Raw genomic sequence first — 20,675 nt, forward strand, 5'->3', positions numbered from 1 at the left:
GACCATGTCAAGACTTGTCTTTTATTTAGGCAAATTGTACTGGCTGGTTATAAATGAATGAACCATGTTGCAATTGTAAGACACAAAATGAGTCACCTTAGCAATTCACATTTGACCGTAGTCATGTTTTCCACCTGATATGAAGTCATACCTACAAAACTACAGTTTTTTTTAGCGTTTTTTCAGGGAGTCGTTCTTACAGTAGAGTAGTCCTAATAAAACCCCATCAACACAATGCACTCAGGTACAGTCTACAAACACAAACAATAATGAGGGAAACTAGAGAAAAAGAGCACTGGGGGTTTTAAATAAAACATAAAAGACAACAAAAAAAGCTGCAATACAAGGGCGGATTAAGAAGTATCATTACACACTCAAATATTCTTGTTCAGCTGCCGTATACACAATAATTACACTCACCTCAAATATAAATACACAACTTTACTTTTTGCTCCCATCTCAACATGTACAACTTTTTTCTACTCATAAAAAAAAGCCATATTTCTCTCAAATATTGTGCAGTAGGCTGGCCACAATACAAGGACAAATGTGCAGTTTTTGTCGCACAGCACGATTCTCACTTTGCACTCTCAAATTTTGCAGCCTCTTTTTAATGTTTTTCAAAAACATATTGATTAATTATTGCTGTTTTGTGGTTGAACACGGCCTGTCAGTCAAAAAAAAAATGCATATTGTATAAATAGCACTTTCAATCATTCATTCATTTTCTACCGCTTATCCTCACGAGGGTCGCTTCACATATAAAAATAGTTAAATGAAATAAAAAAAATTAAATATAAGGCATATAGAAGACAAATTCAAAGATTATATAGTGATATGTAGTTTTCTACACTGGCCTCTGGGTGTCAGTAATGTTACACCACAGCAATTACAGTTGTACCTCAGTTAACGTCCACCCTGGTTAGTGCGTTTTTTTTTGGTTAGCAACCAAAATTTTTGTTTGGATTCTGTTTTGTTTACGCCACCATCTTGGATCACAATGCATTATGGGTCACAGGTATTTGTTGCAATAGAAACAAATAATCACTTTGTATTACTACAAACTGTCAGAAACCCCAATACAGTAAAAGTGTACATTTGTGGTGGACTTTTATTGTGACCAGGCTAATGCTATGCAAAGGAGAAGTACTCACTAACACAAATTTGGTGATATTTGAAAGAAATATGCCTTTCGTGTACATGAGTTCAGTTGGGAGCAAACACAACAGTATAGTATTGATTATTTTGTTTGAGTGTATTTGTAGAAAAAAACATTTTTCTTCAGTCGTGGGACCCTAACATAAAAGTAAAATGAGACTTAGCGACAAACGAAGAGTTAGTAGATGAGATAACGACATTTATAAGGTTATATTCCCAGTAATCATTAGCGACAAAGCTGGCGCGAGCCATTTGTATCGTTAAAAGATGGCCATCCCGGTGCCAACATTTGCCCCGTAAAACGGCATCATAAACACATAATAAGCGTGGATTGAGCGCACGCTTTTAGCCCGTCAGACATCCGCGAGTGCAAACAATTAAGGAGTGCTTGTGTACTTAATGTGGTTTCTGTCAAGGTGACATCATTGGATGCTCATGTCATTTCTCTGATAGATACCTTATGATTATGTTGCAATAAACGTCGCGCTCTCGCTGAATCACAGGATTCTCCTACGTTCAAACGCACCGCGGGCCACTCGGACATGCGCCGCTGCAAACTCGTCATGATGGTTCCCTGTGATTTTAATTTCTTCTTTAATGCGACGCTTTGAGAAGTCAAAGAGAAAAACCCATCTGTCAGGTTTTATAGAACTCACTGATTTTCCTCCATCGGAGACGTTCGCTACGTCTGCAGCGGGTTTCTACATTTCCACATGATCCGCGGGGAATAAAGCCTTGTATTTGCATTAAACGCGTTAAAAAGAGAAAAGCAGAAAGGGAAAGAATGACACCCGTCTGATCCAGAAGCGCCAGGTGTATTCCTGGAAGAATATTAAGCGAGAAAATACGTTTTGAGTTGGAAAGATATGCAGCAGTTACCGCAGCGTTGTACTGTAACTACGTAGATGAGTGAGCGGACTGCAGGGTAACCAAACCGTGGCTTTGGTGTTGACGGTGCCATCTTAAGCACGGAAACTGTACAAAAGCATTCATAACAAAGTCATATAAATCAAACAAACATAACATGGGCTGTCATTCACATAAGGACTAGGACGTATTTCATTACATGTACAGTACACACATTTAAAGGCACATTCTGCAATATTTCCTATTACATTATCGACTCTTCTGGAATGTTAACAGAAGGCGGAGCTTCCACAATCGGTGTCGGCCGGTATGGTGGAATTAAAAAAAAAAAAAAAAAAAAAAATGTAACACACAAGTAAAGTAAGATGCAGACATGCCGATCCCAGCATGCGCGCAATTAAACACCTTGCAGCACCTGAATGTAATAAAATGTGACATCTGCAGGTGCTTTATGTTTTATAGCTACTGTTGTAGGATTTACACCCGCGTGCGTTCACACATGTGTGTGTGTGTGTAAAGAACTTCAAACTCACCGTTTGAAGAAGATGGAGTCGCATGCATTTTGGGTTTGTTGTCAAGACATCATTGAATGATGCTCATTATCCTGAGGGAGTCATGACTGGAGATGTTGCATCAATTCAGGCATTCATTTGTCTTATTATCATTATTCAATTCCTGCAATGCCTTAATAATGTAATGTATGCAGCACGTATGAAGAGCTTGCAACCAAAAGGCGCTAAATCTAATTTTCACTAAGTTGCATGTTTTTCATGAGTTTAATAGACCTCTGTCATGTGTATCCAAATCACATATTTTGGTTTTGAAATCATTTTTAAAAATATGAAAAAAAAATTATGCTTTCAACCAAAAGGCGCTATTTCCATTTCAGATTTCAACCAAAAGGAGCTAAATCCCTGCAAACGGCCACAGCAAGAGGAAGTATACAGGGAGAAAAGTATACATTTACCGGGACAATAATGGTGAAATATCTGCTAGCAAACGGAGATCCCTGGAGATTGCAGCCATATTTACCGCCATTGAGAGTGGTGTGGTGACTTCCTCTTGCTGTGGCTGTTTGCAGGCATACCTAGTCGATTTTCGCACTCACATGTCGATCAACCAATAGGCGAACAGTTCAACCCAAGACACACTTAGGACCGCCCCCTCATTTGAATAGTTTTTCCTTCTGCATTTCAAGCTGACATTGTCTGCAGCATGAAATAAATACATATGAGAGCAGAGTGCTTTTATTTATTTATTGATATGTAATTCTATTTATATATTTATTTTTGTATTTATTTCTACATTTATTTTTGTATCTATTTTTAATTTTTGAATCTTGTTTTTTATTTTTGTATTTATTTTTGCTTTTATTTATTTATTTATTTATTTATGTATATATTTTTTTATTTTTGTTTTTATTTCCATTTATATTTATTTTTTTGTATTTAATTTTTTTTCATTTTTGTTTTTATTTTCACTTTTATTTATTTATTTATTATTTGGGCAGTTTTGGTCCTCCATAGATATGTGCGTAGTTCAAAATCATTGATTTTCTCGAAATCAGTCAAAATGGATTTAGCGCCTTTTTGGTTGCAAGCTCTTCATATGTATGTATGTATGAATGGAAAAGCAGCAGGTGGCACTTCAACAGCAGGTCTGAACCGCGGCTGCGTGTCGCCTGGCTCTCCAACAGGTGGTGCGGATTGACATGTGACAAGGTGGGCGGCTTATGCTAAATGTGAAAATACTACCGGTTCTACGTTGTGCGCCTCAAAAAAAAAAAAAAAGGAGTGAGTCCCTTGTGAGTCTTATCAAAAAAAAAAAAAAAGTTGACACGATACAAGGCTAAGTAGGAAATGTCGCCGACTGTGCCTTTAAATCACCTGATGGGATTGCAACAACATCATTTTCACAAGAAGGCGAGTGGACGTCTACTTCTTCTCCGTCTTCACCGTGTTTACAAATCCCCACAGGTCCTTGACCACCTGAGAAAGAGACAAAAGTCGAGAATGAGAGACGTGAGTCACTTTTTACTACATGTTTTTGTGCGTCTCGCCTAGATGGGGCTGCCGGGTAGCGACGAGGGCTTGGGTGGGGGCAGTAGTACATACCAGAGTATATGAGTAGGTGCTTCAGGTCTGACAAAACTCAAGCCTTTGGCGGACCAAACCAAAAGCATTTCCACAGATGTTTCGACACGGCGAGATCAACACGCTCTCTCCCGGGGCCCGTCACAAGTGCCGTTTCGACTTTTTTACACGCCCTTTACACTGCATGGCCGACTAATGGCAACTAAAACCCAATTGTAAATGCAGGGTTTCCCATATATTGGTTTATCTGTGGCAGGGGTCGCCACAAATAAAAATGGGCCGCCACAGAAACATGCGCTTGTGCTGTTGTTATAGTTAGTCCAGTAGATGGCATCGTAACACAAATCGTGCAAACGGACAGACAAGTCATCAAACACAATAAATAATCGGACCGGTATAAGAAATGATGACATCATACCAATAAATCCGATAATGCTAAAAAAATAGCTCTGATAACCGATTTTTTTTTAAAGAGTACTGTGCTGTCTTTGAGTTAGCGTGCAAGAATCATCCAATCCTTTTCTACTACGGGACGTGCTTTGTAAACAAACATAGCGATCGTACGGGACCTCGCCACTGCCTTAGACACCTCGATACGCTAGCGAGCTAACGCTCCGCAAACACTTCACGAACATCCACCCACCACGACGACGCCCCCAAATACCCGCAGAGACGGCCGTGTCCCGCCAAAGAAGCTACCGGTTATCGGTATCGGTCTTGAGAAGCAATTACCTACCATTCAGCTTTAACTATTTACAGTGCCCGCAAGGCATGCTGGGCAACTACAATATGATACATTCATTCATTTTCTACCGCTTATCCTCACGAGGGTCGCGGGGGGTGCTGGAGCCTATCCCAGCTGTCTTCGGGCGAGAGGCGAGGTACACCCTGGACTGGTGGCCAGCCAATCACAGGGCACATATAGACAAACAACCATTCACACTCACATTCATACCTATGGACAATTTGGAGTATTGCTAATTAACCTAGCATGTTTTTGGAATGTGGGAGAAAAACCGGAGTACCCGGAGAAAACCCACGCATGCACAGGGAGAACATGCAAACTCCACACAGAGATGGCCGAGGGTGGAATTGAACCCTGGTCCTCCTAGCTGTAAGGTCTGTGCGCTAACCACTAGACCGCCGTGCCGCCCAATATGATACAAATGTAAAAATATATATATTCTACAGCATTGTCACCTGACTTTCGGCACTAATTTTCCACCTTGCGGGCCCGCAATTCCTTCTCCACAACAGCAGGTGTTGCTGTTGATTTCATTTGTGTGTGGATCAGAGGGCATTTATGTGTGGACTTCGAGGCGGAAAATTAGTGCCAAAAATCATGTGAGTTTTTCGTAGTTTTTCATATTTTGGGGGGGACTTTTGTATTTGTTTGATGGGAATATTTTGCAAAACAATATGCATTAGTTTCAAACCACAATAAGATTGTCAATTTTTGTGGATGAGTACAACATGTTTGTGAGGTTTTTGGTATTTCGAGCTCATACTTAGAAAGATGAAAGATGTATTTTTTGTTAAAGTCCATAAAAAAAAGTTGTCATGCACAAAACAGGGGACGTTGAACACAACAACGCCATCACGCCTTTTGATGCGTCACAAAGGAAACTCCCATGGGACGGCATAACATCATTAGCTATAACAAAAAAGAGCCAATAATGTCGATTGAACTGCGGACCTCAAACTTCGCTATATTAGGTATATTATATTAGCTGCCACATCGTGAGTACAACTTCACCCCACATAAAGAAGTAAATCGGTGAGTTTTTCCCTCATACCTACTGTTGTTCTCTGAGTAATACATAATACAGCGCTACTACCTGACACTGTTCATAAACCTCTTGGGAGGACTAATCCTGCACCACAAAATAAAACACCAGCGCTGTTTTGTTGCCACTAAAATGACAAGAAAGCATTAGAAAAGATTTATTTCATGCAATAAGATAACAAGCGGGTTCTCCTGGGCTGGTCAAAGGCCTTGGATGTGAATGTGAGACTGGTACCATCCGCATACCACCGGTCTCTTCATTAAGGCTACAAAAGACACACACACTCCACTAAATCACCGGCAAAGACTTGGTCTTGGCAGGTGTACTCCCATTCTGCCTCAAAACGGGCCCAGCGATACAAAATGGACATAATTCAAAAGAGAACGCGCCGTCCCACGGGAGATCTCGGAGACCCGCTGGATAGTGTAATGTTTGTCAACCGTGTGAAGAACAATGGTGCATTCCTGCATATCCATCATGCCAAACAGCTCTTCAGGCTTTCAATGAAGGGAAAAAGGGCTCTTGACCCGGCGACTGCCAAGACCCGGGCAAAACTGGCAGCTACCGACGTTCATACAGAGAAACCTCGTAAAGTCGTATGATTCAGAATTTTGCCAATATTTGGCAACAAAAATACATCTTAGAATGAGTAATTTGATTTTTTTCATATTATGCGCAGTTTTTCAAAGACAAAAAAAAAAAAAAAGGATTTTGGGACCATTATACATTATACCAGGGGTCTCAAACATGCGGCGGCCCCCGCCTTGATATGAAAGTTTAATGTTAGTGCGGCCCATGCAAGTTTGATACGGATGCTGTATGGTATCATGTACCCAGAAAAAATTATTACGTTTGATTAATGTTCATGTTAAAGGTTAAATAACTGTTAATAGTTATCCTCCCTATCCGTGTGGAAGTGGTAAGTTTTTGGCTATTTAAGTTTAAAGGAAATAACTTGAAGGCTACCGTTTTAGGTCGCTAGCTCTCTAGTTTGCGAGTTAGCATGTGTCTCAAGACCCTGCACGTTGCACAATATGTTGTAAATCAGGGGTCTCAAACACGCGGCCCGCGGGCCAAATGCGGCCCGCAGGACACTACATTGAGGCCCCCGCCTTGATATCAAAGTTTAATGTTAGCGCGGCCCGCGCAAGTTTGATACGGATGCTGTATGGTATCATGTACCCAGAAAAAATTATTACGTTTGATTAATGTTCATGTTAAAGGTTAAATAACTGTTAATAGTTATCCTCCCTATCCGTGTGGAAGTGGTAAGTTTTTGGCTATTTAAGTTTAAAGGAAATAACTTGAAGGCTACCGTTTTAGGTCGCTAGCTCTCTAGTTTGCGAGTTAGCATGTGTCTCAAGACCCTGCAAGTTGCACAATATGTTGTAAATCAGGGGTCTCAAACACGCGGCCCGCGGGCCAAATGTGGGCCGCAGGACACTAGTTTGAGGCCCCCGCCTTGACATGAAAGTTTAATGTTAGTTTGATATGGATGCTGTATGGTATCATGTACCCAGAAAAAATGATTACGTTTGATTAATGTTCATGTTAAAGGTTAAATAACTGTTAATAGTTATCCTCCCTATCCGTGTGGAAGTGGTAAGTTTTTGGCTATTTAAGTTTAAAGGAAATAACTTGAAGGCTACCATTTTAGGTCGCTAGGTCTCTAGTTTGCGAGTTAGCATGTGTCTCAAGACCCCGCAAGTTGCGCAATATGTTGTAAATAAATGTGACTATAGTCGTGTTTTGTCATGTCTACAGGGCTCTAATAATGCTTTGTTCATTTTAATCTGAAAAAAATAATTTGTCTACCCACCAACTATATGTGGTTTCTTAAGTTTTTATTATTTGCCGTTTTATTATTATTATTATTATATTTATTTATTGCAGTGATTGATTTTCTTTATTCTTGCTTTATTTATTTATTTTTCATCTTATTTTGTGTAGAAAAATAAAAAGTAGGATATTTGAGAACAGTGGAATGTTTTATCAGAGCTTTTCTTGTAGAAAATTAGAACCAAAGCGAAGTTTTTAAAATTTTTTTGTTTTTAATAAATGCATTTTTATTTTTGGAAAACCTGATGCGGCCCAGTCGCACCCAGACCCCAGCTCCAGTGGCCCCCAAGTACCTGCATTATACCATTACGATTATAACGCCTCTGTCATCATAGAGCAAAGGATAGATTTAAAAACAGACAAATATGAACCATGGGATGATAAACCTGACACATTTCTTCGATTTAGTAGACCGTAAACAACTCTCCTGGCTACACACAGATCAAAAAGAGAAAAAAAAAACTAGCAATACATAACTCATGCTGTGAGAGCGGACCATGTATCTTATAGATAAGAGCTCAGTTAGCTATGGGTTCCTAAACCATGTGATGTCAATAAATGCACTAAAAATACATCCAATTACTTACACTTTTGTCTGAAATATTAAGGGAGTTCCTCACAAAATTCTCAAACTTCTGCTCCGTCTTGGGCAGCAGTCTCCCCTGATGCAAGAAGACAGTAAATCATCCAAGTCAGTCGTGCAGCAGAGACTCAATTAACAAAAACAACAACCCCAACAAAAAAAAAGCCAGGATATGATGCTATATACCTCTTTAGCTGCCGCTGACAGCTTGCTCTTTATCTCAGCCAAAGACGGAGATTTAGACGGCCCGGCCTGGGTTTGGGCTTTTCCTGGAACAGGTGTCTGGAAAAGAAATATATTAGACAGATAAGACAGACTGATTGGGACGTCAAATACAGATTTATTTCGGAGTTGCGGATTTGAAAGATAGCATACTTTGACCGTATTTCTTCCTTAATTCAACTTCAGTTTTTTTCCATGACCATATCTGTCCTGATTGTTCATTCATTCATTCATTTTCTACCGCTTTTTCCTCATGAGGGTCGCAGCTGTCCCAGCTGTCTTCGGGCGAGAGGCGGGGTACACCCTGGACTGGTGGTCAGCCAGCCAATCACAGGGCACATATAAACAAACAACCATTCACACTCACATTCATACCTATGGACAATTTGGAGTCGCTAATTAACCTAGCATGTTTTTGGAATGTGGGAGGAAACCGGAGTACCCGGAGAAAACCCACGCATGCACGGGGAGAACATGCAAACTCCACACAGAGATGCCCGAGGGTGGAATTGAACCCTGGTCTCTTAGCTGTGAGGTCTGCGCGCTAACCACTCGACCACCGTGCAGCCCATTTTGAAACCATTCATTCATTTTCTACCGCTTTTCCTCACGAGGGTCGCGGGGGGTGCTGGAGCCTATCCCAGCTGTCTTCGGGCGAGAGGCGGGGTACACCCTGGACTGGTGACCAGCCAATCACAGGGCACATATAGACAAACAACCATTCACACTCACATTCATACCTGTGGACAATTTGGAGTGGCTAATTAACTTGGCATGTTAACCTGGCAGAGATGCCCGAGGGTGGAATTGAACCTTGGTCTCCTAGCTGTGAGGTCTGCGCGCTAACCACTCGACCGCCGTGCCACCCCATTGAAACATTTATTATGAAATAATGCAATCATCTGTTCCAGGGAAATCTAACTCTAACTCCCCAGGCAATCTTTTAGTTAGCATTTCCATATGCTTAACTGTCATTAAAGTGTAAAAAGAAGTTAAGCAATGTATAATGATACAAACTCAGGCCTAAGCGTATTTGGTAGACACCGGCTGCTCCAAGTGACTCCACACAGAGATGCCCGAGGGTGGAATTGAACCCTGGTCTCCTAGCTGTGAGGTCTGCGCGCTAACCACTAGACCGCCGTGCCGCCCCCTGTCCTGATTGTGGTAAATTTATTTTTTTTTAAATAATTTTCACGGTAAATTCATCAGTCATGATGGATCCTCAAGGCACTTTTCAGATTGTTCATGGTAGGATAGCCCAAGTCTGAGGAGATGTTGCCAGACGTTGCCGAGTATTTATCCTCACCCAAACATAACGACAGTCGTTAAGGTACAGTGAAGTTGTCTTACAAGACATTCTGCTTCTCATCAGCTGTCATGCCAGCTGTTATGATGGATCAATATTACGACCCACGTGGAGCAGACTGGGCTTCATATCCATCGTGACCTATTTAGTCTGCCGTGTGTGTTTACGACCTTGGCACGAGGAAGTAGCTGGACAGAGATAAGAGAATAAGAAGGGACAACAAAATGTAACCTAATTACAACATGTTTTTTTTCCTCTTTTTTTTTTACACATCCGATGCAAAATAATGACTTTATTACTTGCAAGCCAGAGTGGGCGAGCCCCTGACGCTCAAAAGAGACATTGTTAAAATGGATTTTTTTTTTCCCCATCAATGGCAAATGAAAGACATGTGCGGCGCAAGTGTTTTAAGTTTGTCATTGTCAAAAATGACTTAATGTTTTCTAATGAACTACAGTAAACCTCGGATATATCGGATTCAATTGTTCCCACTGGTTTTGTCCGATATAAGCGAAATCCGTTATATGCGTATACCGGAAAATGTCCGTTTTACGCATATATCGGATTTATATCCGGTATATGCGTAAATCGGATTTTATCCGTTATAAAAAGGCACTTCCTTGACTATGTTTCCAATGTACCTGGACGCGCAGGCAACGCTGCAAACGCTGCAAATGACGTCGTATAGCGGCCTGTCACGATTCGGCGAATCGGAGCGCCACGATGCGGCCCATCCGATATATGCGAGGGAAATTTAATGGAAATGCATTGGAACGGGACTGGAGATTTTGTCCGAAATAGGCGAAATCCGTTAAAAAAAATCCGATATATGCAATGAATTTTTATTGGAAATGCATTACAGAAAAATCTGTTCTTTTTTATCTGTCCGTTGTGAGCAAGTTTCCGATATATCCAAGTCCGATATATCCGAGGTTTACTGTATATGCATATACCGGAAAATGTCCGTTTTACGCATATATCGGATTTATATCCGGTATATGCGTAAATCGGATTTTATCCGTTATTAAAAGGCACTTCCTCGACTATGTTTCCAATGTACCTGGACTGGCCAATGAAAAGAGACGTAAGGTAATGAGAATTTAACTTTATTGGACTCTGAGCATAACAAATTGTTAATTAAGCTAGGCCCTGTTACGCCCGTCAGGCCTACGTTATTTCCAATAGTGAGGTTAAGCTCTCATTCACTGCTGTGCTAGTATTATTGACGTCACTCACTTTTATATTTGTCCTGAATCTGGAGCCAGGAGAAAGACAATAGCCAGTGACATCGACAAGATTAGCATAACGATGCGGCCATCCGATATATGCGAGGGAAATTTAATGCATTGGAACGGGACTGGAGATTTTGTCCGAAATAGGCGAAATCCGATATATGCAATGAATTTTTATTGGAAATGCATTACAGAAAAATCGGTTCTTTTTTATCTGAATTTCCGATATATCCGAGTCCGATATATCCGAGGTTTACTGTATTATGAGGCAGAAATCAACATTCCGTGAATCCTGGGATGACATCACAGGCTGTTAATTCAAATCGTGGCAGTATTGGGAGGTGTGTCCAGACCTGGGCAAACGAGGCCCAGAGAGGTCTTCAATTAGGAGGTGTCTGAATGTGACATTCACACACACACACACACACACACACACACATCCATAGTGGATGTTACACAAGCCAAAAGAGCTTGCCTCTACACGCAAAGCCAGCGTGGAATCCAAAGAAATTGCAGGGTTTCATCAATAGTCTGGAACACGCATGAAAGAAGCGAGAAGCGTGCACGGTCTGGGACGGTTGCGTCGTCGACTGGACTCATGCTAATGTGTGCTGGATGTTATCGTTGCTTCAAAAATATGGTGTTAAATCATGAGTAACTTTGCTTAAGTTGTGTACATATTGTTCCCAAGAGTGAGCTTCGCCTTAAAATAAAAAATCCCAGTCCAAGACATTTTTCCTCTCATCCGAAGAGCCAGAGATCCGTGTGCAAACACCTGATTTTCTTCCCACTTGACAGCTGGTGTGGAGAAATATGCTGAATTTGATAAAAGTAACACGGAATAATCATAAGAATATGAACATGCGGTCATGTGTCCCCATCTCCAGCGAGAGGCCGGTGTTTTACAACGGACATCAAAAGGTCGAAATAAAAGGAGAAAAACCTGGCGCTACAGACGCAACGCGCATATGCTGCTGGCTCCCGGCCAGACTAAATCCACTACATTTATTATTTACAGGCAACTCTCTGCATAAGCCAGCTCCAAAAGGCCAGCTGTGGACCCGAAACAGCTGATAAACACAACGGCGAGCTTTTTCATCTGGGCCAGACGCTGATTACAGATGCCACAAGACATGGAACTTAATCACAAGCACGCTCTCGTTCGACGCAATCTGTCGTCTTCAATCCAAAGCAAACACGTGTTTTGCAACACCTTTGCTCATCAAGTTTGCCCAGGGGAGGGGGGAGGGGGGGTGCGAGTTCCACAAAGCCACAATGAGAGATGTGGCTGACATGACCAAGCGGTCTCAATCACCGATAAGCGCCACGTTAAGTCAACCCTGGTTCTCCTAATCTAGCCGCGTGCATGCTAGCATAAACGAGGCGGCGCAGGCTTGAATCAACAAGAACGAGTCGTAATCCTGCACAAATATGTTTAAATAAGTTTAGATGCTGGGGGGGGGGCAAAGCATTACCAGCTATTCAATGACTGTGAATACACAATAAAGTAGATTTAAATACATCCATGTTTGCTAATACCAAACAGAGTCAAGTAATATTTAGAGATAATATTTTATATTTATATATTTGTTTATTTTGACAATATTTTCAGGGGGGGAATTATTTGTCTGAATTTAATTGAATTGAATCAAGGTTTTTCAAAAATATTCTACTACAACAACGTGACTAAAAATAATTACAGTTCCCATGATGCTTAGAGTGCAGATTAAGGAAGTACTGTTTTTTGCTCTGACAAATCTTAAGTTTGATCAAGTGTAGGATTACTACTGGACTAGTGATGTGTGGATTCATACTGTGTTCATTCTGGATTCATTCATTCATTCATTTTCTACCGCTTTTCCTCACAAGGGTCACGGGAAGTGCTGGAGCCTATCCCACCCTGGACTGGTCGCCAGCCAATCATAGGGCACATATAGACAAACAACCATTCACACTCACATTCATACCTATGGACAATTTGGAGTCGCCAATTAATTAACCTAGCATGTTTTTGGAATGTGGGAGGAAACCGGAGTACCCGGAGAAAACCCACGCATGCACGGGGAGAACATGCAAACTCCACACAGAGATGGCCGAGGGTGGAATTGAACCCGGGTCTCCTAGCTGTGAGGTATTAAATTAAAATTTAAAGCTAAATTAAAATGTTTACAAGCATAAAAATGGCTAAATGAAGTGCAAGAAGTGCAATAAGGCATTCGGAAGACGCATTCAAAGACGTTCATCCCGTGGACGTACTTCTCAAAAAGCATGGAGTCGTGTAGCGTGCACACACTGTTGAGTTCTAAATGTGAAAATTGTAAATAGTTCATGGTGTTTATTTGTAAATACATTGTTATTTTCATGCAAAACAACCATTTTTGTGTTGTTTATGTTGAGGCTTAGTTGTTTAGATATTTTGGCTAAATCTGCATGTGTCACGGTGAAAGTGCGTGAAATGTATCTTTTCACAAAAAGCTGTTTTTCACCCCTTTTTTGTTGATTGTGAAATTTCACTGAGACTCCCCTGAAGAAACAAATCTGTTGAAAGATCTTTCTTTTGGTACGTACCATGTTTATACGGGCCTTGAACACGATATTCCGTGTGCCTTGAAAAATCTGTCAAAATCGTCAAAACCGAGAGCGACGTCTTTTGAAAAATGTCTGGTATTGAATGAGTCATGTTTCTGGATATGAAGTATTGTCACCAGAGGGGTTTGTCTTTTTTGAAGGTTCTCATGCACATTAGTTCCAATCTGAGGAGTCATACCCACATAAAAAAAAATATCTTTATAAGTTAATGCTATCCAGATAGGCACCTGTTTTAACACATGTCAATCAGCTGCTTCAAAACAATGACTCATCCTCTGGGATAAGTCTGAGCAAAGTGGTTAACAACTTTACAACTCTGACGTCTGCTCTCAGGCATAACTTCTCCCAACTCATCAATGTAAGGAAAACCAGCTGCTTGAAGATGAATGCGCTTGGAGCGCGATGTCGCCGACTCTCATGACAGGCCTCGTTACGCAAAAGGAGGTGCGGCGACACGCTGGGCCTGCGGAGAGGCGAGAACTGCAGTGCTGGCAGCAGATCTGACAAGGCCATCTAATGGCCGGTCACCTGCACTTAGGGGAGAGAAAAAAAAAACAAAAAAAAAAACAGACATCCACGCCCTCTTCCTCGCTCCTCGGGGGCATCTGGAAGCGCAGGCTGCACCAGACATCAAACGCTGGTAATGAGAGCAATTGGGAAAAGGTGTGTCCAGGAAGTAAGGGGTGTGAAGAGGTTGTCAAGAGGGAACAGTTGTTGGGTACGACACAGATCCAGATCGCTAAAATGGTTTCGGCCATCTTGCTCATCCTCGGAGTGTTGTCAAACAACAGGATCAACAAAGGGAGACCGCACGGCTGTCCTCGAGGAATCTATTCCTCACTATGGGAGTCTAGCCGTTAGTGTTGTTAGCATTAAACACACCAATCCCAACCTTAGCAGAGGTCAGATAAGCAGCACTTGGCTTGGGTGTACTGTCTTTGTGGTGAAGTTCCCTTATCTTTCTTCCTGTCACAGCCATTTGATCAAATGCTTAGCCAAATGCGCGGAGAAGCCGGGCCAATTTGTATTCCCTGGTGTGTATGTTGCCGCGGAAGGCATCAAAGGTGGCTGCAACCCAAGACGGCGGGGTCGCGACAAAGGGGGGGGGTCACGGGTTTAAACCTTGCCCCAGGAAACCGTTTTAGAGGTCAGGTGTGTTTGCTTAAAGAGAGGCAGAGTGGAAGATTTGGGCTTTGAAAGAAATGTACTATCAGGCCGAGCTAATTGCAATGCGCTTATCACATTCCTGAGCGAGACATTCCTGTTGGGATATTTGGGTGTAAAATCAATGATAGCGACAATGTGGCTCCGCAATAGCTGGACGCACGACGATGTTGGCAAGTCCGTGTTGTAATTGTGACGCTCTGTCTGCTGAGCGCTTTGCTTTGTTTGTAACAAAGTAATCTTAAAAAGACATGCTGCAAACTAGCGGTACTGATCCGATACTAATACAGTAAACCTCGGATATATCGGACTCGGATATATCGGAAATTCGCTCACAACGGACAGATAAAAAAGAACCAATTTTTCTGTATGCATTTCCAATAAAAATTCATTGCATATATCGGATTTTTTTATAACGGATTTCGCCTATTTCGGACAAAATCTCCAGTCCCGTTCCAATGCATTTCCATTAAATTCCCTCGCATATATCGGATGGCCGCATCGTGGCGCTCCGATTCGCCGAATCGTGACAGGCCGCTATACGACGTCATTTGCAGCGTTTGCAGCGTTGCCTGCGCGTCCAGGTACATTGGAAACATAGTCAAGGAAGTGCCTTTTTATAACGGATAAAATCCGATTTACGCATATACCGGATATAAATCCGATATATGCGTAAAACTGACATTTTCCGGTATACGCATATAACGGATTCCGCTTATATCGGACAAAACCAGTGGGAACAATTGAATCTGATATATCCGAGGTTTACTGTATTGATTTGTGCTCCAATATCAGCAAAATAACAAGTACAGTAAACTCTCGTTCATCAAGGTTAATTGGTTCCAGGGAATTTCCACAAAATAGGATTCCTCATTTATAATGGAATATTTTCGTAGTTACATAGAAAACCTGTTTACGACTATTTAATAATTTTAAACATTATTAGGCATGAAATAACATCCATATATTCACCTTTACACTCAACAATCTAGTAGTTAAGATAAAATAATAAGAGAAAATAAGCCATTTAAGACACAAATAAGACTCATACTCATTTTACCTTAGTATTAGTTTGCCCTGTTTTCGGGATTATTGTGCCTGTTGAGAGATTATTTGTGAATTTGTGATCATTAGTTGTGTTCAGCAAATATTACAGTGACATTACTGACACCTAGTGACCAGTGTGGAATATTACATACCATTGCAACATCGCTGAATGCTTTATATTTTCATGTAGCCATTTTTAGGCTTAATTTAGGACAAAACTGTAAAATTAAATGTGCATATTTGAAACTAAAATTAAGCTGTATTCAACCATTAAATACCATTATTCATTAACATATTTTTGAAAAATCTATACGTTTTTTCCGAATACTACGGTTCCCAAAACCATGCATCCAAATTGTCCATAGGTATGAATGTGAGTGTGAATTATTGTTTGTCTATATGTGCCCTGTGATTGGCTGGCCACCAGTCCATGGTGTACCCCGCCTCTCGCCCAAAGACAGCTGGGATAGGCTCCAGCACCCCCCGCGACCCTTGTGAGGAAAAAGCGGTAGAAAATGAATGAATGAATGAATGAAGCCATTTAAGACACAAATAAGACTCATACTCATTTTACCTTTGTATTAGTTTGCCCAGTTTTCGGGATTATTGTGCCTGTTGAGAGACTATTCAAATCTGTTGTTTGTGTGGTTATATTACAAATATTACAGTGACATTACTGACACCTAGTGACCAGTGTAGAATACTACATAGCATTGCAACATCTTTGAATGCTTAGTATTTTACTTCATGTAGCAATTTTTAGGCTTAATTTCAGACAAAACTGTAAAATTTGCATATTTTAAACTGAAATTAAGCTGTATTCAAGCATTATATATCATGATTCATTGACATATTTTTGAAAAATCTGGCCCGGTACATGTGTGGGTTTTCTCCAAATACTCCGGTTTCCTCACGTATCCCACAAACATGCATCCAAATTGTCCATAGGTATGAATGTGAGTGTGAATTATTGGTACGTACCAAAAGAAAGATTAGACTCTCATCTTTCATGGGGTTTGTTTCTTCAGGTGAGTCTCAGTAAAATTTCAGTTATCAACAAAAAAGGGGTGAAAAACAGCTTTTCGTGAAAAGATACATTTCTCGCACTTTCACCGTGACACATGCAGATTTAGCCAAAATATCTAAACAACTAAGCCTCAACATAAACAACACAAAAATGGTTGTTTTGCATGAAAATAACAGTGTATTTAATAAATAAACACCATGAACTATTTACAATTTTCACATTTTGGACTCAACTGTGTGTGCACGCTACACGACTCCATGCTTTTTGAGAAGTTCGTCCACGGGATGAACGTCTTTGAATGCGTCTTCCGAATGCCTTATTGCACTTCATTTAGCCATTTTTATGCTTGTAAAAAAATTAATTTAGCTTTGAATTTTAATTAAAGACCTCACAGCTAGGAGACCCGGGTTCAATTCCACCCTCGGCCATCTCTGTGTGGAGTTTGCATGTTCTCCCCGCGCATGTGTGGGTTTTCTCCCACATTCCAAAAACATGCTAGGTTAATTGGCGACTCCAAATTGTCCATAGGTATGAATGTGAGTGTGAATGGTTGTTTGTCTATATGTGCCCTGTGATTGGCTGGCCACCAGTCCAGGGTGTGTAGGCTCCAGCATACCCGCGACCTTCATGAGGATAAGTGGCATAGAAAATGGGTGGATGGATAATAGTGAAGCTACAAAATTTGACGCACAAAATGTCGTTCTTGTCTCAGACGTTAACAAGTTGTATAACTTTTCCTGGGCGGCACGGCGGACAAGTGGTTAGCGCGCAGACCTCACAGCTAGGAGACCAGGGTTCAATTCCACCCTCGGGCATCTCTGTGTGGAGTTTGCATGTTCTCCCCGTGCATGCGTGGGTTTTCTCCGGGTACTCCGGTTTCCTCCCACATTCCAAAAACATGCTAGGTTAATTGGCGACTCCAAATTGTCCATTAGGTATGAATGTGAGTGTGAATGGTTGTTTGTCTATATGTGCCCTGTGATTGGCTGGCCACCAGTCCAGGGTGTACCCCGCCTCTCGCCCGAAGACAGCTGGGATAGGCTCCAGCACCCCCGCGACCCTCGTGAGGAAAAAGCGGTACAAAATGAATGAATGAATGAATTAATAACTTTTCCTACCTTAACCTTTGCTTTGAGGCCTGATCCTAATGGTTTTGCCGCAGGGCCATTATGTTTCATCAGTCTCTTGTTGGCCTTCAACATTTCCGGGCCCTGCAACAAAGAAGATACATAACACGTACACGACGTGTCGAAAATGATTGTTTACTTTGGAAATAAAGGACAGTCAACACAAAGCATTGCAAGTAATCCATCATCATTGTTGCACCGCACACCGGAGGCTCTTCCAATTAGGTTTCTCTTGGTAGAATTCACCTGTGTGGTTATCCAGTCACGGCACAGAGAACCTACAGTTCCTGAACGCCAACCTCTTTCCTCGCCTCGGAGCGGCTTACAAGCGTAATTGCCTGTGTTGACATAACGACTACAAGAACCATTACGCGTGTCGTTTCCTCCAGCGATACCTCGAGCCAGACAAAGTGACAGCGTTTTACAACACGTTTCGACGAGACGAAAGCGGCGGAGGAAGTCTCTTCAATCATGACGACAGCCTCGCCATGTTCCCGGTCGCTGAGGACAGAACGAGAACGCTTGCTGTGGTAAACAGGGCGCAGCGTTGAAGAACCCGAGTTATCTGTGGCGTGTTACTACACGGCTCCTGACTTGACATTTAAACATCCCTGAAGCATTGTTCTTAGTACCTTAGCACCCACGTCCAATTTAAATAGGCCCGGCTACAAACTCACATCTGTGTTTTACAGTACTGGCTGAAACAGGCGATGTTTGATGTCGCATTTTTATGCTCATACAAGTGTACTGTAAAAATAAGTTATAATAGTGAGGAATAACGACCATAAACATCAAAAGCACCATAAATATGTTTACAACTACAAGTGAATTATATTGTCACTTCTTTTTGGCGTCTTGTTTTTTTTTTTTTTTAAAGGTCACAAACAAGACAGAGCCGCCTGCGAGTGTTTTCAAACGGGGGGGGGGGGGGGGGGGGGGCAAAGCAGCCCCGGCTGCTGTCATGTCAGAGTCTCTGGAAGAAAGCCTGCAATTTCCACTTTTCTTCGTCTTGTTCAGGGGTGGGCAAACTTTTTGACTCGCGGGCCGCATTGATTTAACAAAACGGGGGGGGGGGGGGGGGGGGCAGACTATATATTTTACACGTGACAGTCCACCTGGTATTATTGTATCTGTAAAAGTGTCACGCAATCTGCTATTATTATTTATTATTTTATATTTAAATATTTTATACTTAAATATTTTATATTTAAATATTCATTCATTCATTTTCTACCGCTTTTTCCTCACGAGGGTCGCAGGGGTGCTGGAGCCTATCCCAGCTGTCTTCGGGCGAGAGGCGGGGTACACCCTGGACTGGTGGCCAGCCAATCACAGGGCACATATAGACAAACAACCATTCACACTCACATTCATACCTATGGACAATTTGGAGTCGCTAATTAACCTAGCATGTTTTTGGAATGTGGGAGGAAACCGGAGTACCCGGAGAAAACCCACGCATGCACGGGGAGAACATGCAAACTCCACACAGAGATGGCCGAGGGTGGGAATTGAACCCTGGTCTCCTAGCTGTGAGGTCTGTGCGCTAACCACTAGACCGCCGTGCCGCCCTATATTTAAATATTTTAAATTTTATTATTATTATTGTGTCCCTTTTTTCAGGAGCACTTTGTAAACAACAGACCACATCAAATAACAAAATTGATACAACCATCAAAAGGTTGGCTCAAGCCATGATGCCAGTTCGTATGTTGAGTTTAAATGAAATACTTTGGAAAGAACGGACGGGCCGTATTCAAACACTTGGCGGGCCGGATGTGGCCCCCGGGCCGTAGTTTGCCCACCCCTGGTCTTGTTGATCATGTTTTCCATCATAAATGAAGATTTCACTCTCTGTTGCGGGGGGTCCTTGAACGCACCACACTTATGTGAGACATAAATCCAAGACAAACTGCTGTGTATGTCAAGTTGGACACGTGTGTCTTTTCACAAGATTTGTCGCTAGTCGCTTCTTGGAAAAAGACTTATCTCGAGCGCGGGTGTCAAACTCAAGGCATGAGACCTGGATTTGGCACTTCATATGACTTTATGTGACCAGCGAGAGCCTGGAAAGAATTTAGTTGATGATGATGCAATATTTGTATTGACTTATTTCAATGTAAGTTTGATGGCAAAACAATACTTACAATAATCAATTATAATCAAATAATCTTAATATGGTTTTGAAATTACAGGTGGCCCACGGCGAAAACGAGTTTGACACCCCTTATCTGGAGGGGTCAGATTATTCGCTGAATGTAGCCACGACGACCAGCAGGCTCCAGCATACCCACGACCCTAGTGAGGATAAGCGGCATAGAAAACGGACGTACGGACAGATGTAGCGACAATGTTGCAAGGTCAGCAACACTGTTCCTTCTTGCTAACTAGCAGAAAACCCCATAATAATCTGTTTAAAGTCAGGATTTTGGGCTCATACAAGTGTAAAAATAAGTTATCAAGACACAAATGTCACATTTTTTCAACTTCTTCACAATACAGTACTGTATGTGTAGAAAAATGTTAACCACTAAAAATACACACACACAGTACAACATTGTAGTGATAACCAAATAGTCCACATTGAGACTAAATGAAGAAATACTAAAGTCCCTCCAAGTCCTTCTATCTCCA

At 41.6% G+C, this 20,675-nt stretch overlaps 1 protein-coding gene across 1 annotated transcript in view; it reads right to left on the bottom strand.

Moving 5' to 3' along the window:
* npm1b (nucleophosmin 1b) overlaps positions 1-20,675 on the bottom strand; it is a 24,956-nt gene continuing 4,281 nt past the window's right edge. Inside the window, exons 8-11 of the mRNA XM_058052929.1 lie at positions 18,033-18,125; positions 8,514-8,609; positions 8,332-8,406; positions 1-4,013 (exon numbers count right to left, since the gene is read on the bottom strand). Of these exons, the coding sequence (XP_057908912.1) occupies positions 3,960-4,013; positions 8,332-8,406; positions 8,514-8,609; positions 18,033-18,125 (318 nt within the window). The 3' untranslated portion in view covers positions 1-3,959. The remainder of the gene's footprint in view (positions 4,014-8,331; positions 8,407-8,513; positions 8,610-18,032; positions 18,126-20,675) is intronic.

This window comes from Doryrhamphus excisus, chromosome 2 (assembly GCF_030265055.1).
Source record: "Doryrhamphus excisus isolate RoL2022-K1 chromosome 2, RoL_Dexc_1.0, whole genome shotgun sequence".
Classification (NCBI taxonomy): Eukaryota; Metazoa; Chordata; class Actinopteri; order Syngnathiformes; family Syngnathidae; genus Doryrhamphus; species Doryrhamphus excisus.